At 40.6% G+C, this 23251-nt stretch overlaps 1 protein-coding gene across 1 annotated transcript; it reads left to right on the top strand.

Moving 5' to 3' along the window:
* Nucleotides 1-687: 687 nt before the first annotated feature.
* LOC306985668 (fibronectin type III domain-containing protein 7-like) lies at nucleotides 688-17282 on the top strand. The gene is made up of 17 exons (XM_079588185.1): nucleotides 688-747; nucleotides 854-875; nucleotides 2358-2618; nucleotides 2847-3107; nucleotides 3235-3504; nucleotides 5628-5888; nucleotides 8389-8661; nucleotides 8796-9062; nucleotides 9541-9801; nucleotides 9876-10136; nucleotides 10468-10731; nucleotides 10833-11093; nucleotides 11333-11593; nucleotides 13668-13928; nucleotides 14021-14281; nucleotides 16360-16626; nucleotides 16729-17282. Exons 1-17 carry the CDS (start codon nucleotides 697-699, stop codon nucleotides 17055-17057), a joined length of 4092 nt encoding a protein of 1363 aa, XP_079444311.1. The 5' UTR covers nucleotides 688-696; the 3' UTR covers nucleotides 17058-17282.
* The last annotated feature ends 5969 nt before the right edge of the window (nucleotides 17283-23251 follow it).

Here is a 23251-nt window from a genome sequence, read left to right on the forward strand (position 1 = left end):
TATACACGGGTTTGTGTAAATGAACAGTTTTCTGAAAACTGACGGGTGTGCATGATGTTATTTTTGAAAATGGAGAGGCGTGAAATGTCCGTTTATGAAAGTTGCAAGGTTACTTACAGTCAGCAGAATGTCTATTGAGGAGCATCAGAATAAAGTATTAGCAGATATTTAGCTGACAGTCTACTAATACTCTAATGACGGATAGTTGACATGAAGTTTGCTTATAATTAGGAGAATGTCTAAAGCGTATTATCAAAGTAAAGTGTAACAAAATTAATGTTAGATGGTCTTATGTACCTTTTGTAGAAGTTCTGAATCCCAGAACAGTTTTAAGAAATACAATTTTATACTATTGTTTGTTTGTTTTGTATTTCACACAAAAGGTTTTGAAAAGACTTCCAATCAAGTAAAATGCCAATTTACCAAAGCTGACTAACCGACTAACATGACGATGACATTTTTTATTTCCCTTCCACTCTCTCTATATGTTCTTCCCATCAGTCCCTCCCTCTCTTCTTTCCTCTGTAATCTCGCTGTTCCTCAGGGAATTAAGTTGGAGAGGATGGGCCCCCGCGGGCCCTACTGATTGGCTCTTTGGCCATAGGTGTTCCTGCTCTCTAGCTCAAAAGAATCCAAAACACCTTTTGTGTCCGACTATGTAAACCACTTTTTTAAATAGTTCAGGCATTGTCAAAGATGAGAGGGCTGGAGATACTAGGTGTTGTAGTTTTGGTGACTCTAACTCAGGTAGATTTATGATTCTGTACAATTAAAATATTTGTATATGAATGCTTTTTACTAAAAATTATTTGACCAATTTGTTGTTTTTATTTGTTCTTCTCTTTTGGCACAGATATGGAGCACTCAGGCACAAGGTAAGTTAACTCTTAGAACAGATTTGTTTCATTACAGGACAAGTCATGCACGGCTCCTTTCACATTTCAGATCTTTATGAGGTCTAAATTTACGATTGTATGAAGTAGTGATAGTAAAAATATATTGTTGCTCTAATGGAGCAAGTTAACTAGATCTTGGGGATTTATCATTGTAAAAATATAAATATGTAGATGTATACGAGTATTAAGAAATATAAAACACTTTATAATAACCGCACGCTATTAATCAGTAGTTAAGCATTAGTAAACAGTTAATTCATAATTTATAAAGCATTAATAGACATTAATAAGCAGTTTATAAATACAGCTATAAATGCTTTATTCTTGATTTAAAAGCATATCTATAATGTGTTTAATAATTGTATTTTCATACTTTATTAATGATCAATTTATCATTTCTAAATTGGTTCAGTTGTCAGTGTTTTATAAGATCACTTAGAAAGTGTAAGTAAACGATTAATAAACTATTTAAATGTACATTCATACATCTTATTATTCAGACATATAGTAATAGTTACTTAGTGTGTTAGTAAATGTTTTATTAACATGTAGTTCTACTGCAATTCAGGGTTAATTCAGGTAGTTATAAATCATTTAGTAGTTGTTAGTGTGAAGCATTTACAAAGGATATTTAAAGGCTGTTAATATTTCTGTCTGTATCACTGTGTTGTGTTTGTTTCTTTTTTCTGTTTAGAAGACAAATTAGTCTTTAAATCTCCTTTGCAAATGCTTCACAAGGCATAAATAGTCCTCACTTTAGATGAGCTCACAAAAATAATTAACTCACCACTACTAAATGCTTTATAACTACCTGCCTTCACTACATTTACTTACGATTTCTAAGTGATCTTATGAATCAATGACAACTCCCAAATAACTGGTTTGTAAATAATGCCATACTTAATTTATAAATGATAAATTGATCATTAATAAAGTATGACAATACAATTATTAAACACATTATAGATATGCTTTTAAAGAATACAGCATTTATAGCTGTATTTATAAACTGCTTATTAATGTCTATTAATGCTTTATAAATGATGAATTAACTGTTTACTAATGCTTAATTAATGATTAATAGCGTGCAGTTATTATAAAGTGTTACCAACAATTCGAAATTTTCATAATATTTCATATGTATCACAAAGGTGAAAGTTAATTTAGTACATTTCAACAGAGGCCACAAATAGACGTGCAAAAAGGTGATATAAGTGCAAAGTGCAAAATGTTTTCGAGATCAACTTTTCATATATATAAACACATGTTTACTAAACCTGAAGATCCTGTTCTTTAGCATTATGTTCCAAAGAACATCTGATCTTTTTTAAAATCAGTTAATATGATCAATGTCACAAAAAATATTTTTAGTGATTAGTCCCAGTATTGTTAGTGATTAGTGATCACATTAATGATTTTGTACTAGAACATGGCTTTTATAAGGGATCCTTTCTTTTACAGATTGCCCAATCACTTCAATAACTTCTCCTACGGCTTCATCACTGTTGGTTCAATGGAACAGAATCCAGGGAGCATCAAACTATTTTTTGGACCTTCGGGTTGTGAACGACACAAGCATCAGTCCAGTTGTAACGTCGGTCACTGGGAGTGTGTCAAAGAAAGAGGTCTTTGGTTTGAAGACGGGGACATTGTACACTGTCACACTTAAAGGGTTTCAGCTTTATACTTCTGTGTGTGTCGATACAAAATTAGCAAGGACAGGTAATTTGCTGTTAACATTTTTTTTTTCAATGTTTAAATGTATGTGAGCCAACAATCACTATTCATCATGTACAGGAAAAATAATACGACACAATGAATAGACAAAGATTGTTAACAATAATAAGATATAATTTGATATGGCTTTCTTCAGCCTTCTGTATAACACAGCAATAAATTGTGTGCAGATGATATGATAACAACACTCTTTTCCTTTTGTGCCGGCTGTAGCACCGGGTACATCTCAGATAACCTATTCAAAGGCAATATCAAGTACAGCCATCGGGCTAGAATGGGATTCGGTGCAAACAGCACAACAGTACTTTCTGCTGATAAATTCAACATTGACCGGGGAACAGTACAACTTTACTTTTACAAACAGTAGCACAGTGGTTAGAAATCTTCGACCGGCTACTACATATGACTGTTTTGTGGTCACATCCAATGCTGGAGGTCAAGGAGCAAGAAGCAAAGTACGAACTGTCACTACACGTAAGTGAACCTTACCCCACTTCTTCACTTTGAAAGCCTGTGAAAAAATCAAATCAAACGCCACAGTATCATTACCGCACTATTCAGATACATGTTAACCCCGACTGATCAATGTCTTGACTCTCAGTGATACAGCCTCCAGCGGTGATCACAGTCCTACAGAAGGGGACCCAGTCTGCCCGCATCAGTTGGCAACCTGTAGACAAGGTTCTGATCTACCAAGTTACGGTCAAAACTTGGAATTCACAAAACACTACAATATACTCAAACAATGTGTTCGGCGTCACATTGGATGTGCAGAATATTTTACCCTGTTCTTCATACCAAATCTCAGTGTCTTCACTTAATGCTTTCATGGAAGCTGGAGACCCCAAGCAGGTCAACTATACAACAAACAGTAAGCAAAGCATTTTTTATTTTTTTTATTTTATTATTTACATTAGACTTTTATAGATACCACATTTTTAAATTTGATGGTAAATGCACTTGATAATGGAAATGGTGTACAGGTAATTGTAATGGTGACAATGGTGGTTCTTTTCTTGGTCCAGGGACAATATTCCTACCAAAATTATCATCCTAACCTACCCCTGAATCAGAAGGAGATGATAGGATAACAAGAACCATAACCCTGTTTACACCTGGTATTAAAATGTGTTTTTGTTGATCCGATCACAAGTGGACAAGTAGTTGAAAACACATTCAACCTGATTGCTTTCATAGTGTAGACTCTTGTGTTTTAACAGCCACTAAACAATGTCTACTCTACTGACTTAATTTGTAATCATTGTGGGACATGTCATGGGAATGCGCAACAAAACAAGCGATTCCCACTTTGCTGCAGTGTACCAAAACATACAGATCACAAGTGAAGATGTTGGAGATGCATTTGAAATGCATTTTAACACCAGGTGAAAACGGTATGCGTCTTGGTTGACCTGTGATAAGATCACTGAAAACACATCTTAAGATCAGGTGGAAACAGGGCCTAAGTAAACTCAATATGTTGTATAAACTCAAACCCCATATAAATACAATCTTAACCTTAAAATATGACTGGTTGTTTAAGACTAAAGGCCGGTTCACACCAAGGAGAGTTCACATCACAACTATAACGATAAAGATATGAGGAACGATATCGTTGGGATCACTTTCAGAACGATTTTATTCCAGCTGTCGAACGATAACACTGACAGCCAATCAGAATCCACTCTAATTTAAAGGTCTCGCGCATTTAAAATGGCAGATGACATCGCGTGCTTAGAATAAAAAGACAGTTATCGGTCGTTGGTGTGGAGGCATATATACAATAGTTATCTTTATCGTTATCTTTATAGTTATCGTCCTTGGTGTGAACGGCCCTTTAGTTCTTTAGGTTCAAATCCTGGTTATAATTTGGTTGTGTCTTCCTTCTTTTGGCCTTGAAACTTTAACAAGCTTACCCTGATTTTAAATTAAATGTTTAGCTCTAATTTTGGATTCTAACTTTGGAAAATAGCATACCACATAATGATTGTACCTGGTTTTAAGTTAAGTCTAGAAGTAGGTTATTAACCAAGAGATTGAACACAGCTGAGAGTCTTTCTTACCACATTATTAAGTCCACTGTGGCATAAAGAACAAGAAAAGCACAAACCTACGGTTGGAGACACCAGCAAAATGGCTGAACCAAAAAGACAAAGAAAAGGCATTTTTCAAAAGGAGGAGATTAATGTCATTTTAGAGGAGGTGGAGCTGTACAAACATATTATTTTCAGCAGGTTTAAGGGTAGTCATACAAATAAACAAAAACAAAAAATCTGGGAGGATATTGCTACAAAAGTGACTGCCACTAGGGGCATTAAAAGTAAATTGGCTATTACTTGCAACAATGCAACAATAATAAAACAATGCATTGACATTTACTTTTATACTTAAGTACTTTTAAAAATGAGTACTACTTATGTACTTTTACTTAAGTAAAAATTGGTCTTTACAACTTTTACTTGTAACGGAGTAATATTTGACCAGTAGTATCTGTACTTTTACTCAAGTAAGGAAGTTGTGTACTTTGTCCACCTCTGCAAAGATGGCATGAGACACCACATGATGGCCAACCAAGACATGTCCAATACATGGCTGGTTTTCTTGCATGTCAGCAAGACATTAACATATCATCCCCCCCCCCCCCCCCCCCATTCATTTAATTTAGATTACAATTATTAGATTAAATTATTTCTATTTTTTTTTTTGTTGTTGGTTGATAAGAATGATGTTCAAGCCCAACCCCAGCCCTAAACTTAACCATTATCTTTAAATCATCATTTTATAGCGATGTTGGTCCAGGACTAACAAAGATGTCGATCCACAAACTTAAATCAAGTTAAGCTTGAAATGGTAGTGTGATGAGATAAAACCATGGGGAACTGAATGCTATGCTTTGAATAAATAAATAAAGCCTGTTAATTATAGAAATTGTTAACTAACAGTTTTGTCCATTAATTCATTAATTCAGAAGCTCTTTCTCTCTCTCTCTGCCAGCTTTGGGTCCAGTTACATTTGTCTGGGTGGACTACAGCTGTGCTGACAAATCTGCTAGGATCTTCTGGCCAGCCGTGTTTGGAGCCACTGCCTACCGTGCCACTGCCATTGGCCAGAGTGGTGCAATTCTGTCCTGCACCACAAACAGTACACAGTGCTATCTCAGAAATCTGACATGTGGGGAGAACTATACGATATATGCCACAGCCCTGTCAAATAACTGCGAGAGCACCGGCAATTACAACACTTCCTTGCAAACAGGTGAGATATTGGAACAAAAAAATCTCCAACCTCTTTTCCTCTCATTCATCTTTCATAACCTTACTGGTGGCATTCAAGGAAAGTAATTTCAACAAGAATCAGCATTTTGCCAGCATTGTGCTGTGCATCCTGCATATCTATACTGCACTTCTGATTGTCAATGCCCTCTATTCATCCATGATGTTTAAAGACACCCGATCCAATATAGAGAAGTCACGCTTTCCCTGGAGGTAGCATTGTCTCTGCTGCATTGTTTTTGAATAGTCTCATAACAACAAGTGTTCTTTTCTGTCATGCTGACCCATTTCAGATTTCTGTTGGTAGACAAAGAGCCGGGTCACAGTTTGGGTGGGAAGCGAGAAATTGCTCTTCAGTCAATAGAGCGTGTTGTGTTACATGAAAGATATGATGCTTATTGGCATTTATCTTGATTGTGAAATCGTGAATGTAGCACATAATATGAGAAGGCGTTGACAGTGTATTGATAATTCACTTTAAAGGGATCACACAAATATGAACATTTTGTCAAAACTCGTAAGACTTTTAGTCATCCTTGGAACACAAATGAAGATATTTGTGAAGTAATCTGAGAGCTTTCAGTCCCTCTACTGACAGCTACACAACTAACATTGTGAAGCTTCAAAAAGTTCATAAAGAGATCGTAAAACTAATCCATATGAATTAAGCGGATTAGTCTAAATTTTCCGAAGAGACTTGGTCACTTTTATATTATGAACAGATTTAATTTAGGCTTTTATTCACATTTAAACATTGATAATTAAACATGAGAAAAACTCAACCAGCTTGACGCTAAAGGAAACTATTGAAGCGCAAACGTGCTGTGTAACACGAAAAATAACCTCATTGGTTCTTGCAGAAGCTCAAACGGTCTGCGTAACACGACAATGAACCTCATTGGTTCTTGCTGAAGATCAAACGTTCTGCGTAACACACAAGAATGAACCTCATTGGTTCTTGCAGAAGCTCAAACGTGCTGCGTAACACGAGAATGAACCTCATTGGTTCTAGCAGAAGCTTAAACGTGCTGCGTAACACGAGAATGAACCTCATTGGTTGCTGAAGATAGAACGTTCTGCGTAACACACAAGAATGAACCTCATTGGTTCTTGCAGAAGCTTAAACGTTTTGCGTAACACGACAATGAACCTCATTGGTTCTTGCAGAAGCTCAAATGTGCTGCGTAACACGAGAATGAACCTCATTGGTTCTTGCTGAAGCTCAAACGTTCTGCGTAACACACAAGAATGAACCTCATTGGTTCTTGTAGAATCTAAATTAAATAAAATTGAATCATTTAATAAATTGAATGAATTGAATAAAAGCCTAATTTAAATCTATTCACATTATAAAGCGATCACGTCTCTTCAGAAAATTTGGACTAAACCGCTCAATTAACTTAGATTAGTTCTATGATCTCTTTATTAACTTTTTTGACAAAGTGTCAGTTGCGTAGCTGTCTATGGAGGGATAGAAAGCTCTCAGATTTAATAAAAAAGATCTTCATTTGTGTTCTGAAAATGAATGAAAGTCTTATGGGTTTCGAACGACATGTCAGTGAGTAATTAATGACAGAATTTCATCCACTTTTGATTAACTATCCCTTCAATGGTATTAGTTCTCAAATAATGATATTATGGATGGTTCCCTGGACATATTCTAAGAAATAGGACAGACAAATACACAAGCAACAAACTCTAGTGCTCAAGGGGACGATAGAGGTATCTTTAAATATCTGTGCAATTAATCTGGATGTTCAATTTTTAAAGTAGCTAGCAATACAAATGTTTAACTATACTAGAGTTTACATTTACATTTTTATAATTCACTTTTTTAGTTAAGATCCAACTAATTTTCATTAAACTGTTGCTGCATCATAATTATGGAGAAAATGTCATAAGAAAATACAATATTTTTTCTAAATTGTACTTGTACTAAATTGTACAAATTTAGGAAGATTACTGTTAGTTACAATTAACCGTTCATGCACTTTGCAGAGTATGTTTTGGGCCAGGGCCTATACCTGGGCTATGGTTTCAGTGCAGTTTCATTTCTCTACGTCTGAGAAACTGACCTTCAACGTGACACAATTCCACTGGGCCTGTGCATTGTTCCCCCGTTTTGAAACTTGTGGAAAGGCAGAATAAATAGACTTCCAGTTAACTCTTAAAATAAAAGATTATTCTTTTCAAAATCAGACAAGAGCTATCCCAGGTGTTGTGTGATCTCAGAGTTGTGTTCTCCCAAGAGAACATCTTCTTTTTTGAGTATTGAGGTCTACGTTACATGCATCACTCTTTTCAGACCAGCAAGAATTGGAGTAACAATACACTGAAACCCATTATAGAAATTCAAATAACAAGATTAAAAGATTGAAGACGCCAAGGACTAGTATTTGCTTTGTATTGCCAATTTTATTTGTTCTTCCTTTCATGCTTATCTAACTGACCTTTTATCCTTCTCTTTCCATGCACACCTACAGTTCCCTGCGCCCCATCCAAGCTGATGCTGTACCGGGAGTGCGGCAGCAATGTCATTATCTTTTCCTGGGCTCCAAATAATTACTCCGCTTACTACCGTGCGAGGGCCGTTGACGCCAACAACAAGATGATGGAATGTATGACCAAAGACACATCCTGCTTCTTCACCGACACCACATGTGGACTCCTTTACACCTTCACGGTCTCTGGTTTATCATCGTTGGTTGGAGAGCAGTGTACCACTGAAACCAGTTCATCCATACAAATACGAACCGGTAACAATAAATATTTGCTGTCAAAGTGTAGATATGTTTATCTTGACTGTAGGCTTGAGTAAGCCTAAATCTTGACTTTAGGCTTGACTAAACTCACATTATAACACTTATTTTACTTTAATATCTCTCCTCAGCACCCTGCCCAACAAGGATCATGCAGACATTACCGAACTGTCAGACAGGTCTTCTGACCAACAACTGGGAAGGTGCAACAGGAGCATTGAGTTACATAGTAGAGGCTTTTGGTAACAATGATAATCAGAGCCACTATATGTGTAGCTCAGCGACACACAGCTGCACAATCCCTGGCATTCCCTGTGGGGAGAGTCTCACCATGATAAACACAGCTGTTGACGATGAGTGCTTCAGTGTTCAGTCTCTGGGACAAGTAGGCTATACACGTAAGTGACAACGCCCCCTGGTGGACAAACAATATGAGCGCATGCACACAAAAAATAGTTAATTGGTGAAATAGGTGTTACAGTGGCTCAGTGGATATCACAGTGGCCTCACAACAAGAAGGTCCCTGGTTTTAAATTGTAGAATGAATACGACAAGTGGTTCTTGGATGCTTTAAATTACATTTTACTACCTTGCACCAAATTTAGCCACTGAATTAGACTGCCCTCCTTAATTTCAACCACATACCTTGATACTTTCTCCCACAACCCTGTCCTTCAAAGAAATGCAAGCAAACCAGAATGTGCAAAATGATTGCTATGCAGATAACTTTTCTACATTGTCTGAGTGTTCTGATTGGCTAAAAATGTGCAGGCAGCTCTCAGGTTCATCTTTTACTGTTTACAGTTTATGTGATTATTTCCACATGCTTTAAATATTCGTATGCTGTTGTTTATGTGATTTTTTTTTTTTATCTAGCCCCCTGCGTACCTCAAAATGTGACCGCAGTGATGGACTGCAGCGCAAATTCCATCAGTTTGAAATGGGAGGGCTCATTAGGTGCTTTTTCATACATTGCCACGGTGGTGGATCAGTTCGGGACTGTTCACACTTGTAAATCAACTGATCCAAATTGCCAGATTACTGGGCTTAGCTGTGGAACCATGTACAGTGCCTTTGTGGTCGCATCCAACTTCAGATGCAACAGCTCCTTCAGCAACACCATCAGTGTAGAAACAGGTACACACTTGCAGATATACAAGACTGTAATTATCTTGACTTCTGACATAACCAATTCCCTGCCCCTCTTTCAGCTCCCTGTCCCCCTGGGAATGTACAAGCTCTGCTGGACTGTCAAGAGAACCAGGCGTTGGTGAGCTGGCTCGGATCTCGGGGTATGATATCCTTCACTGCCACCATGGAGGACCCAGTCGGTGGTCTTCTCAGCTGCAGTACCACTGCCAGCAGCTGCCGGATCCCCAACCTGAAGTGCGGCCAAGTTTACGCCATTAGTGTCATTCACCATGATGGCATCTGTCCCAGTATGCCTTCCCAAGCCATACAAATGAAGTCTGGTAAGGGAGGTTTAGTGCTCTTCACTTCTGTTATAGATCTTTCAAGGTGTGTTCACACTAATAACTAATAAAACCACTGGAGGTCACCAGTCTCTGAGCTGTTGGTTTCTAGTAGGTGTTAATTTAACAGGACAGTGGCCACCCCTGACCCCCAGCATTGTGGTTGGAAGGTTTTCATGGACAAGCACACTCAAAATCTTGTATTTTCTCTTGCTATTAATAACATTAAATACACTTTTCTTAACCAAATACCTTATCTGGCTAGATATCTGAAGAACTTTCAAACTCCTTCTTTACCAGATGATAAACTAGATAAATGATCTCTCCACAGTGCCGTGTGGTCCAACACATGTTCTGGGTGAGGTACAGTGCCTCTCAGGTGTTCTCTCAATGAGCTGGGACAGGACAGAAGATGCTGAAGGTTATATCGCCACTGTGGTCTCCACGAGCACTGGAGGGCTGGTTTACTGCAACTCTACCTTGCCTGCCTGTAACGCGAGCAATCTTCAGTGCGGTGATTCGTACTCTGTGCAGGTCAGGTCATACAACCGCTCCTGTCTTAGCATGCTGAGTGAACCTTTAGTGATTAGAGAAGGTGAGGCGCTGATTCACTCTCATAACATTAGTTTCATCATCATTTAACTTCAGTGCTGCCGTTTGAGTGTTTTTCTAATGCTTTCTACCTTGCCCCTCTAGTGCCATGTGCGCCTACTAATGTGACAGCTCAACGGACCTGTGGCAAAAGTGGAGTGGAGGTTTCATGGCTTGCAAGCCGTGGTGCTCAGTCCTATGTCGCTGTGGCTGTGGGTGAAAGTGGGCACCGTACAAGTTGTCTCTCTAACACAACAACATGCAGCCTCCTTGACCTGCACTGTAGCAGTGTGTACTCCATCAGCTTGACGGCTGTAGACGGCAACTGCTCCAGCCTGGAGAGTCAGAGCATGACCCTGCACACAGGTGAGGCTGTCTGGGTGGTGGTGTCGGATTTACTAACAAATCTTTCTTTTGAATGATTCTTATGAACCAGTGTTGTAATTGTAAATTGAAACTAATACTATCAAAAAAGTATCTTGTTAATTTAAATACACAATATTATATGTAGATATATACCTTGATGTAAAGGGCATTTAAAAAACTGACACGGACTCACTCAAATGTATTCATTTTCTCTTTCCTCTCTATCTCCTGTTTAATAGTTCCCTGCGCACCAACTGATGTCCAGAGTACTGTGAATTGCAGCACCAACTCCGCCACTCTGTCCTGGACCGCCAGTCTTAACGCTGTGTCCTACAGAGGGATGGCATTAGGCAGAGATGGCCACAATGTGACGTGTGATGGCAGAACTCCAGGGTGCAAGTTAAACGGCCTGCACTGTGGACAGGAGTATGTGTTTGTCGTAACTGCTTCTGACGGTCTATGTGAAAGTCCAAACAGCGTGGAGTACAGACATGAGACAGGTATCACATCTAAAAACACCAACAAACTCTGTCTTTATCTTTCACTTGTTTCTTTCTATTATCGGAGTTACCCTTGTGAAAAAGAAGTGGCATATCTGTAAGAAAAGTAACTCCGGCTACTTTGACGCGGTGTCTGGTGTGGGAGCGGCAGAGGTTAGTTGTCACAAAGAGCGAGAAAGGTTAACATGAAGCAGCTAAATCTCAAACCTCAAAATCACCTGTTTTAAACAAACACCAAACAGAGGAGAGTCTGCAGGCAAATGCGGCAGAGTGCGTAATAAAACCAGAATCAACATTGGCTTGGCTTTTCGGAAATGGCGAGACGTGAGGATTATCTATTGTGAAGACTCATTTCATCATGGTTGTTGAAGCGTTAATTGTAAATAACATACAATGAGTGTCCAAAAACATTACTGTCACGGTTGGCTTAGATAGGAAGACGAAGACGAAGACGAACAGATCAAGATCAATATACAGGTGAAACTCGAAAAATTTGAATATCGTGCTAAAGTTAAGTTATTTCAGAAATTCAACTTAAAAAGTGCAACTAATATATTATCATAGACTCATTACATGCAAAGTGAGATATTTTAAGTCTTTATTTGTTATACTTTTGATTATTATGTCTTACAGCTAATGAAAACCCCAAATTCAAAATGAGAAAATTGTGAAAAGGTTTTCATAAACTGTAAGCCATAATCATCAAAATTATAACACAATGTGCACTCGCCTAGCGTGCCAAAAAGGCTAGAAACGGCTTCATCCGCTGATGTCGTTGGCTCACACCTCTGGTCAGACTTTGCGATGAGGCTCCACTTCCGGGGCGAGGATCAGCTCAGTCCTCTTCTCCTCGGGCTCTGGCTGACGTGTCGCGGCGGGTGGTAGCTCTCCGTCTGCAGGGGGCACACTTCAGGGGGTCTGAATCGGGGCGTAATGCTCTCCTGACACCTGATGACGGTCTCTTTCCAGTCCAATCCTGTGGTGTCTGGGAGGTCGATATGATGGTGGACCGTTGCCCCGATCCAGAACAGGATCCGTAGGGTCTCATTGTCCAGGGAGCTGGTGGTGGCAAGACACGTAAAGTCCTTCACAAAAGAAAGGTTAGGGCTCTCCTGAGCCAGGACGATTATTCTTGCCCTATCGTCCATATTGGGCAGTCCGATCTTCTGTCACAGATGGCTTAGATAGGAAGGTAGGGATGGCTGACGCGAAACTGACGTTGCGAAGCTTTTTGAGATCCCGAAGCGCGGATGTTTCGAAACACTGATCCGAAGCGTGATTCAAAACACCCATGTCACGTGACTACGGCTCAATGAAGGCCGTTTCTCAATATGCGTTCTTGTCTGTACTTGTGTTCTTGTGGACTTGTGAAACGTCATCAGTCGCTTTTTTGGTGCAAGGTAGTAAAATGTAATTTATAGCATCCAAGAACCACTTGTCGTATTGATTCAAGAACACCGCTGTTCCATTTGCAGAATAACCGGACTTGCGTCCTCTCGTCCTCGGGAGTTCGTTCTCCTAAGTCGAACTTGGCAAGTCTGAACTACCAAAGACGCAAGTTCAAAGTTTGCGTACTTGGTATAGAGAAACGGCCAGAGTGAACGGGAGGAACTAAATAGCAAACACAGATGATGGTAATTAATAGGAAACAGGTGATACAGATGAACTTATGATGGTAACCAGGGAGACATACTAGTGGCGGGAAACTGAACAAACTGGAACATGTGACAAATGACAACTAACTGAAAAGTCCATGAACACAGAGGTGACAATTACGTTCAGTTCACAAATAAGTATTCTTTTAAAGTATAGTATTTGTGCAATAAATACGCTTTTTAATGCTAAAGTATACTTCTTTTTCACAAGGGAAAATTGTAAGAAGTTGAAAAGTAGTAACTTGATGAGCTAAGACAAAATAATCTAAGGGTTACGGTTAAATAAAAGTTAATTAAGTTGTCTCATAGATTTCCATTGTACTGTAAGTACATAACATTTTCTGTGGCAATCGCCGGCTTTATTTTGAAACTGGAACATCATGTTAAGTGTCTCTCTCTCTCTCTCTCTTGTTTTCCAGCACCGTGTGCCCCTCAGGATGTGTCCAGATTCCTGGACTGCGCCTCTAACAGCCTGAACGTAAGCTGGGCTCTTGGTCTCCGAGCTCTAAACTACACCGTCCTCGCCACGACTACAGGTGGCGCTGTGCTTAGCTGTACCACAACGACCTCCAGTTGTATCGTCACTGGCCTGCAGTGCGGTCAGAACTACACCGCGGTCATCACAGCAACCAATGGAGAGTGTCAAGGGCCAGAGAGCGTAACCCATCCCGTCCAAACAGGTGAGATCAGATCACGACACGACAGAAGAGCAAAACCTTCCAAGTCATCTTTCATGACATATAAGACATCCTCCCTGTCTCTCTTCTGGCAGTGCCGTGCATTCCCCCTTCGGTCCACGCCAGCGTGGAGTGTGCGAGTAACACGGTGAAGGCATCATGGGGTCCAGCAGCGGGAGCTTTATCCTACATTAGTGTTCTGACCGGCCCAGGCAATTACAGAGAATCCTGCATGACCTCTGACCTCTCCTGCTCCTTCAGGGGCCTGACCTGTGCGCAGACCTACACCCTAAATGTCATCGCTCAAGACAGCCAATGCAACAGCTTAGTCAGTCCCAACGTCTCTGTGACAACAGGTAGGAATTACAATCCGTTTGACTTTGACATGAACTGCCTTGCTCTCTACATAGGCAGCTGCCTTCTAAGTAGTTAACCTCATAAGTAAGAGATTTGGTGCTCACATTTGATTCTGGTATAGTTTGCCATTAGTACATTCAATGCTAATGCTCCAACAAGTCTAAAAGCCAAAAGTAAACTTCGACTGTGCTAAAAGAGTCTATCCGTGCTCAAGGTCAACAGAATGTCTTGCACATTTAACTGTGATTTAGACAGAGCGGAGTGTGGAAAATGAAGCATGCCGCCTCAAGGCCTGTTCACACCAATACAAATATCAAAAATTCTGTTTGAAATTCAGTCAGATTTTTGTATTTGGTTTGTCTATTCAGTCCAAAAAAAAATGGCAGATGGGCTCAATGATCTTACAATCACTCTCTGTCTCTGACAGTAGGTGGCACTTAAGCAGAAATACAGCGGTTACCCCGGTTACTGAGGTACACAAAGCAGCTCTACGCAAATTTCTGTTTATAAAGGCTGGAAAACACTTAAAATCTGAACAGATTTTAAAAGACTATGCATCACACACTTGCCGACTTTGTAAATGGTAACAGAGAACAACTGGGCATCATCACAGACTTCCAGATAATTTCGAACACAACAAACTCATTGCTAGGAGATGCATGAATGAAACAAACATGGATGTGCAGGAGATGACCGCAGTAGTTGTTGTGTTTGCGGAAAAATGAGCCAAGCGCATTTGGATGCGATAGACACGGTCAGTATAGACTCTACAGATTACAATGGGACAGGAATTAGAGGTGAGTGGTGCAGTAACTTGTTCAAATATTGAGGCTAATTTGTTAAGCGTGCTCTGTTAACTCAGAGGACAGCTTCAGTTTCAGCACGCCATGCACCATACACTACGATATGTGTTCTGAGTTCTGATTGGATGGAATCATAGTCGGAAGCTAAACAAATACACTATGTGACTTTCTGTGAAACCTGTCAACTCCGACTGCCCAAAATCTGCACTCTGGCACAGATTTCCAGCAAGTACCTATTGTCGACTCATTTAGAGCAAGAATCGTGTATCATGCAAAAAAAGTGTATTCTAGCCTTAACCGCTTGTCAGAGAAGAAAGTAAGTCAAACATTTTTTTTAGGGCTGTCACGATTCCTCGATTCAATTTGAGAACTCGATTTGAAAGAATCTTAGAATCTTAAATTGCATCCATGTCGAGAAAATTACAAAATACCGGAAGTGGCGAGTATCCATGAACCGCATTATTAGGCCGTTTTCTAAAGCTGCACGATGTGTTAAATCCACTTAAAAAACATAGTTATTTTAAAGGCTTTGGTCTTCTCTTAGGTCTATTTTTATTACCCCAAAAATATCAGATTACTCGATTATTCGTCAAAATAATCGACCGATTACTCGATTCCCAAAATAATCATTAGTGACATCCCTACATTATTTACATGTTTTCAAACAGCCGTTCAGATTTCTGTATTCGTTATGGTTTTTATCAAACACCAGAGACAAGAGAGCGGCTTCCGGATTCTTCCTCTGTTATTCACTGTTGCTTAGCAAAATCCTCAGTTTGTTAGCGTCACCAAGTCGTAGTTTCATGCAGCAACGGCTCTGGACATGTGACCAAAAGCACAAATGTTACTGGTTGGCCAGTTTTCTTTGCAGTGCCATGTAAAAGAGATAAGAACAGCCGTTAATTTGAATACACTTGTTTATTGCATCAAATGTCCGCATTAAATATTCATTGTGGTGTGAACAGGCCTTTAATAATGAAGCTTTAAAATACATTAAAATATTAAAATGCAGATTTGAAACGAAAAGTTGACTGTTAGCCATCAGCATGTTGCTAAAGCTAACGATGCATTAGTTTAACTATATTGATCTATTTTCACAGATACTTTCTGGCGGTTTAGATATTTTTCTCATTCTGGTGTTGTCTTCTCTGGCAAGGATACAGGCAAAACCGCCTCCAAATTATGCTTAGAAGGCAACATCATTATGCATATACAGCATACAATGTCTAGGTAGGCAGAAATAAAGCTTTGGACTAACCTTTGACCTTTTCCAGCTCCCTGCGACCCTGAGAGCGTGACTGCAGTGCTCAACTGTGACGCGCGTACAGTGAATGTGTCATGGCATGCTGGCGCTGGTGCCACCAGATACACCGTTCTGGCACAAACACAGAATCAGAGCATTCCTTCCACTTCCTGTCATTCCTCGGCCACTTCCTGTGAGCTCACGCAGCTCCAGTGCGGGGAGGTTTTTAACGTCACAGTGTTTGCTGATAATGGAGCCTGCAACAGCTCGGCACGGGCCAGCACTACACTCGAGACGGGTATGGAGAGTTTAGAGTCCAGTTTAGAGCGGTTAACTAAATTTAATTTAGCCTAATCTTGACTTAATTTCCTTTCGTTTCTCTTCCCGTGTATTGTCTCAGCGCCATGTGCTCCGACAATCAGGTCTCCTCCTTCACTGAGTTGCAGAAGTAATTTGGCCCTGGTGTCTTGGGCGGAGGACCCGGACGCCGTGAGGGTCCGTGTCAATGCCACCTCTGTCCTGGGACACACCGCCACCTGCAGCTCTTCTGCAAACAACTGTTCCCTGGCTGCCTTACTGTGTGGTCAGACGTACAGCGTGTACGGTACGGCCCAGGGCCCTCAGTGTGAGAGCACACCTAGTGCTCCCTTCAGTATTATCACAGGTAAATACACCATTCATCATTCAGCACCACATGAGTCTGATTTTTCAAAACTGCATAGTGGTTAATTCTGGCAGAAGTTACCAAAACAGCTGAAATAGAAATAGCACCTTTAAATTCGGCATTATTTTTTGCAGAAAAAAAAAGGATTAGCGCAACAAAATGTTTACTGATATTGCTGATGGAACTTTTTTAGTGCATACATTCTATTTTAATTCTTCAAATGTTGCAAAACCTTCTTTTTTTTGTCTAGAAAAAGAGCTTTAATGCAAATAAATGTGGTATCACATGACAAAATGACAATGTATCCGCCTTCATAAGTTGCTCCCATTAAAGCAAGGGTACTTTCAATTGATTTTTGGACTAACAAAAAACATTTTTCACTGTATCAGTAATTGCATGGTCCTATGAACTTCACATTGCATGGTACAGTTCAATTAACCAAGGTTTTTCAGGGGCGGCTTTTCTCATAGGGATTAAAAATGGTTCAAAGGATTATTTTTTTTTTGCAGAGCTTAATAGAAAATCAGAACTCTAGTCATATTTTTTTCTGTTGTGTAAATCTATAGATCTATACCTACAGAGTATTTCTTACTTATTAAAATATCTGAGACAATTCATTTAATTTGAGTAAAAATATAATTAATTTGACTACGTCCAATATATTAAATAATTTAGTTACACTTTATTTTAAGGTGCCCTTATTACTGTGTAATTACACAATTAAGTACTGAGTAATTTACTGTTATAACTACAGTAGGTACATGCAACGTGCAACAAGGGCACTGTAAAATAAAGTGTTACCATAGTGTTACGAATGGCCTTGGGCGGTTGGAGGCTCCAATTGACAGCGGAGACAGTGGTCATGGTTAACAGGGTTTTTATTGCAGTACAGGATGACAATCACTCAGGATTGATGGGACGAGAAACAAAAACAAAACAAACAAAAACTTAGATGCCACAAAATATTGATACAAAACATAAGGTCAAAGCAATCTACATCAAATAAGCATAACCTGACCTGTATGTGCAACTGTACTACATAAGCAGTACTTTCCCAGAGTCCCCAATTGCAAACTCAGAACTATTCATGGTCTGCCTAGACCTCTCCTCACCTCCTATCTCTGAACTATCCTACTAACTTTCTGGAGTCATTTTATAGGCCTGACTCCTCCCACTCGGGAACATACCACCTGGAAGATAACATAGTTCACATACTTTACAGGAGTACATAATAATAATAATAATAATAATAATAAAGAAAACAAAAACAAAAGTAATAAATACAAATGAACATGCATGCAAGGAAGCATATCTGCAAGTACACATATTCACGAAAACACATAACTCAAGAAACTATGAGAATAAACTCTCCGGTGACGTCACTCACATAAACGCGCCATCATTTGGCGCGTATACAAAGATCTATAAATAGACCGGATGTCTAACCAGACAGGTTTGGCCAAGGACTCAACATGTGGTAAGCATCATCTATATCTCTTCCACTATTCAATAAAATATGTAAATCAAATAGCCTACTCGTGGTGGTGATTTATTTCTGTACGAGGAAAGACAATTATATTATGCCATCATCATATGCACTCCTATTACGGTTGCTAGTTCTCATAACTCCGATAAAACTACATACAGGACATCATACACAAGTTAACAACACAATGATATCAAATGTCACACAGGTCAATGCATACATGAATATATGTCGGCTAACAGACTGTAACACATGACGCCGGTGTATGCGCGTAACGTGCATGTGTGCGTGTAGTCCGTGTATGTGTGTGTGTAGTCCGTGCACAGTCGCAGGCTTACCCTGTGACATTTCCTCCCCCTTCCCCAGACACCACTCGTGGTGTCCTGGAGAGGAAATCTGCAGTGCAGTTTTCCGAGCCAGTCCGATAGACAACCTCAAAATCGAATGGCTGTAGAGCCAGGAACCACCGTGTTATACGGGCATTTGTGTCTTTCATTCGGCCCAGCCAAACCAGTGCCCGATGATCAGTCTCTAATTTAAACCTCCTACCAATGAGGTAATACCTGAAAGAGTCTAAAGCCCATTTGACAGCCAGGCATTCCTTCTCTACGGTTGAATACCGTGTCTCTCGTGGAAGGAGTTTCCTGCTGATAAAAGCAATGGGTCTCAAGTGTCCTTGCTCTCCCTGCAACAGTACAGCCCCAAGGCCAAATTGTGAAGCATCAGTCTGCACTGTAAAAACTCGATCAAACTCCGGACTCTGCAACATTGACTCTTTGCATAACGCATCCTTCAAGTCCATAAAAGCACGCTCACAGTCTGCAGTCCAGTTAGGCTTGTTGGGTTTGTTCTTCTTCGTGAGCTCAGTAAGGGCTACGGCTTTCTCAGAAAAGTTCGGGATAAAGCGTCTATACCACCCCACCAGGCCAAGGAACGACCTTACCTGCTTCTTGGTTACAGGCCGCTCAGCCTGTTTAATGGCCTCAACCTTCCCAACCTGCGGGCGTATGACTCCACGCCCCAGCACATGACCAAGATAGCAGGTCTCTGTCTTAGCTATCGTGCACTTGTCTGAGCGAATAGTAAGACCAGCATTCTTTATTCGAGTTAACACCTCTTTGAGATGTACTAGGTGACCCTGCCATGTCCTACTATAAATAATAATGTCATCTAAATATGCTGCTGCGTACCTCTCAGTTCCCCTAAGGATCTGATCGATCATCCTCTGAAAAGTCGCAGGAGCCCCATGTAGCCCGAAAGGAAGCACGCGGAATTGATAGTGCCCAAACGGAGTCTTGAACGCTGTAAACTCTTTACTGTCTGGACTTAAGGGCACCTGCCAATAGCCTTTGCACAGATCAAGAGTTGTAAGGTACTGTGCACTGCCAAGCTTTTCAATTAAATCGTCTACTCTGGGCATAGGGTAAGGATCAAATTTGCTCACCGAATTGAGTTTTCTGAAGTCCAAACAGAATCTTAGGGACCCATCTTTCTTAGGCACCAGCACAATGGGGTTGTTCCACTCACTGACTGATGGTTCTATGACCTCTAGTTTCTGCATCATTTCCAACTCTTGCTTCATGATGGGCACCAGCCTTTCTGGAACTCTGTACACTGATTGTCGGATCGGTTTCACATCCTTCAAGTAAATGTGATGTTGTACCAGATCTGTCTTCCCAGGTGTGTCCTGGAACAGCTGATCAGGTATACAATTTTGCAGCTGATTTCTTTGTTCAACTGTCAAATGTTGAAGATTTAAAGGATACTCACTTCCACGAACAGGCAAGAACTGCTCCTCTACCTCGTCCTCTTCCTGTACTGCCCTCACCAAGAGCTCCTTCACCTCCGCTCTTACTGGTTCTGGCTGTGAAGACGGACTGTGCCACTTCTTCAACATGTTGACGTGAAAAGTCTGCAAAGGTTTATTTCTCGCTGGCATTTCTATTTCATACGTTACTGGACCAACTTTCTTACTCACTTGGTATGGACCTTGCCATTTGGCCAACAGCCTGTTCTCTGACGTTGGAAGCAACAATAAAACTTGCTCTCCTGCTTGGAAAGTTCGGGACCTGGCCTTCTGGTCATACCATGTCTTCTGCTTCACTTGTGACTCTTGCACACTCTCTCGTGCCCGGGTGGATGCCAATTGCAACTTCTCTCTCATTTTGAGGATGTACGAGAGAATATTCTGTTTGGTAGGCTTGTCACTGGCTTCCCAACTGTCTCTCAAAACATCCAATGGACCTCGGACCTGGTGAGCAAACAGCAATTCAAAAGGAGAAAACCCGGTGGATGCTTGGGGAACTTCGCGGTAGGCAAACAACAGGTAAGGCAGCCATTTGTCCCAGTCTTTTCCATTTTCAGACACAAACTTCTTCAACATGCCTTTTAAGGTCTGATTAAATCTTTCTACCAGACCATCAGTCTGGGGGTGATACGGAGTAGTACGGACTCTCTTAATGCCCAGTAACTGATAGACTTGTTTTAGGGTACGACTCATAAAATTGGGGCCTTGGTCAGTCAAAACTATTTTAGGGATGCCTACGTGTGAGAAAAAATTCAACAGTGCAGCTGCAATCTGTTTTGCAGTAACGTCTCTCAAAGGGTAGGCCTCGGGATACCTGGTTGCATAATCACAAACTACCAGAATAAACCGGTTCCCTTTCTGACTTCTCTCCACAGGTCCAACAATGTCAACCCCTATCCTCTCAAAAGGTGTATCCACTGCAGGTATCGGAATAAGAGGTGCCTTTGCAGGTGTCCTGCCAACTGCTAACTGACACTCAGAACAAGTCTTGCAATACTCTTTCACTTCGGCATACATACCGGGCCAATAAAACCGTTTGGAAACTCTCCTCAATGTCTTCATGAATCCCATGTGACCTGACCAAGGTATTGAATGGCTGAGCTCTAACACCTTTCTGCGCTGAGCTTTGGGTACTACTAACTGCGAACCTTCCTCTTCACTCTGTCTGTAAAGAAGACCTTGTTTTATCCTAAATGTCTCACCATACAATGAACTCACCGTTGCATCTTTGCTAACTTTCCCAAAACATTCAGACAAGGTAGCATCCTCCTTCTGAAGCTGTCGTAATTCACTGGGTATGACCAAATCTGACTCATCAATCTCTGGTTCTTCCCACTCAAACTTTGTTTGTTCTGAGCTATCCATCAAATCTGCAACTCTTTTTCTACGTTTGTCCAATCTATCTTCCTCAGACAACCCTTCTTCAGCTAGACTTTCCTCCAGAAAAAATGGCATCTCCTGCAGGTTGCTATCTACCGAATCTTCAGTTTGTGCTACCTGGGTAAACTTTTGAGCCTGTGCTCGAGTAACTACCCCACACCAAGCTGTCTCCTGCACCAAGTCTGCTAATATGGGCATATCAGTTCCTAGCAACACAGGATAGGGCAGGTTTGTGGTAACACCTACGTTCATCAAAAATGACTGCTTGTTAACCTCCAAATACACCTCAGCAGTAGGCAATTCTGACTTATCTCCATGTACACAACAAACCATTACGGTTTCCTCGGTCCAGGACTCCCTAGCTATATATTGTGACTGTACTAACGTACGTGTACACCCCGTGTCTACCAACGCCATCAACGGCTTACCATTCAACAACACTGAAATAATGGGCTCCTTATCCGGCCTCACCACTACTTTAGAGCTAGACTGGGGCACATAACATAAACTGGCAGCTTTAGGTTTTCTCAAAGGACAATATGGGCTAGTGTGTCCTACCTCTCCACAATTATAACATACTATATCACCCCTAGGCAATATCTGGCGTGTGACTACTGGCAGTGAAGGCTTCGGGTCGGTGACTTTAAAACTTTGGGCTTGACTTTGAGAGAACGAACTACCCGCTGACCCCACAGACTTACCTCTCGCCTCCGGAAAGATACCAGAGTATCGAAAGGTCCCAGCAGATCCCTTCCGCGCTGCTATATAGGACTCTACCAGGTCGGCTGCTTCTCCTGCAGTACTGGGATTCCTCTCTTTAACCCAGATCCTCACCTCCTTCTGCTTCCAAATCTGTAGTCAGCTGACCCCTGGTCTTCGGTGGCATTTTTGAGTCACGGTCACTTTAACCACTGTTAAACACCAACTGTTACGAAGCTTCACTTCTGACACCAATTGTTACGAATGGCCTTGGGCGGTTGGAGGCTCCAATTGACAGCGGAGACAGTGGTCATGGTTAACAGGGTTTTTATTGCAGTACAGGATGACAATCACTCAGGATTGATGGGACGAGAAACAAAAACAAAACAAACAAAAACTTAGATGCCACAAAATATTGATACAAAACATAAGGTCAAAGCAATCTACATCAAATAAGCATAACCTGACCTGTATGTGCAACTGTACTACATAAGCAGTACTTTCCCAGAGTCCCCAATTGCAAACTCAGAACTATTCATGGTCTGCCTAGACCTCTCCTCACCTCCTATCTCTGAACTATCCTACTAACTTTCTGGAGTCATTTTATAGGCCTGACTCCTCCCACTCGGGAACATACCACCTGGAAGATAACATAGTTCACATACTTTACAGGAGTACATAATAATAATAATAATAATAATAATAAAGAAAACAAAAACAAAAGTAATAAATACAAATGAACATGCATGCAAGGAAGCATATCTGCAAGTACACATATTCACGAAAACACATAACTCAAGAAACTATGAGAATAAACTCTCCGGTGACGTCACTCACATAAACGCGCCATCATTTGGCGCGTATACAAAGATCTATAAATAGACCGG

The sequence above is a fragment of the Phoxinus phoxinus genome, assembly GCF_949152265.1.
Source record: "Phoxinus phoxinus genome assembly, chromosome: 18".
NCBI lineage: Eukaryota > Metazoa > Chordata > Actinopteri > Cypriniformes > Leuciscidae > Phoxinus > Phoxinus phoxinus.

Coding starts and splice junctions, on each gene's coding strand:
- LOC306985668 (XM_079588185.1), top strand. CDS start 697: ATGAGAGGGCTGGAGATACTAGGTGTTGTAGTTTTGGTGACTCTAACT. Junction 10,137..10,467: donor AGCCATACAAATGAAGTCTG/GTAAGGGAGGTT, acceptor ATCTCTCCACAG/TGCCGTGTGGTCCAACACAT. Junction 11,094..11,332: donor GAGCATGACCCTGCACACAG/GTGAGGCTGTCT, acceptor CCTGTTTAATAG/TTCCCTGCGCACCAACTGAT.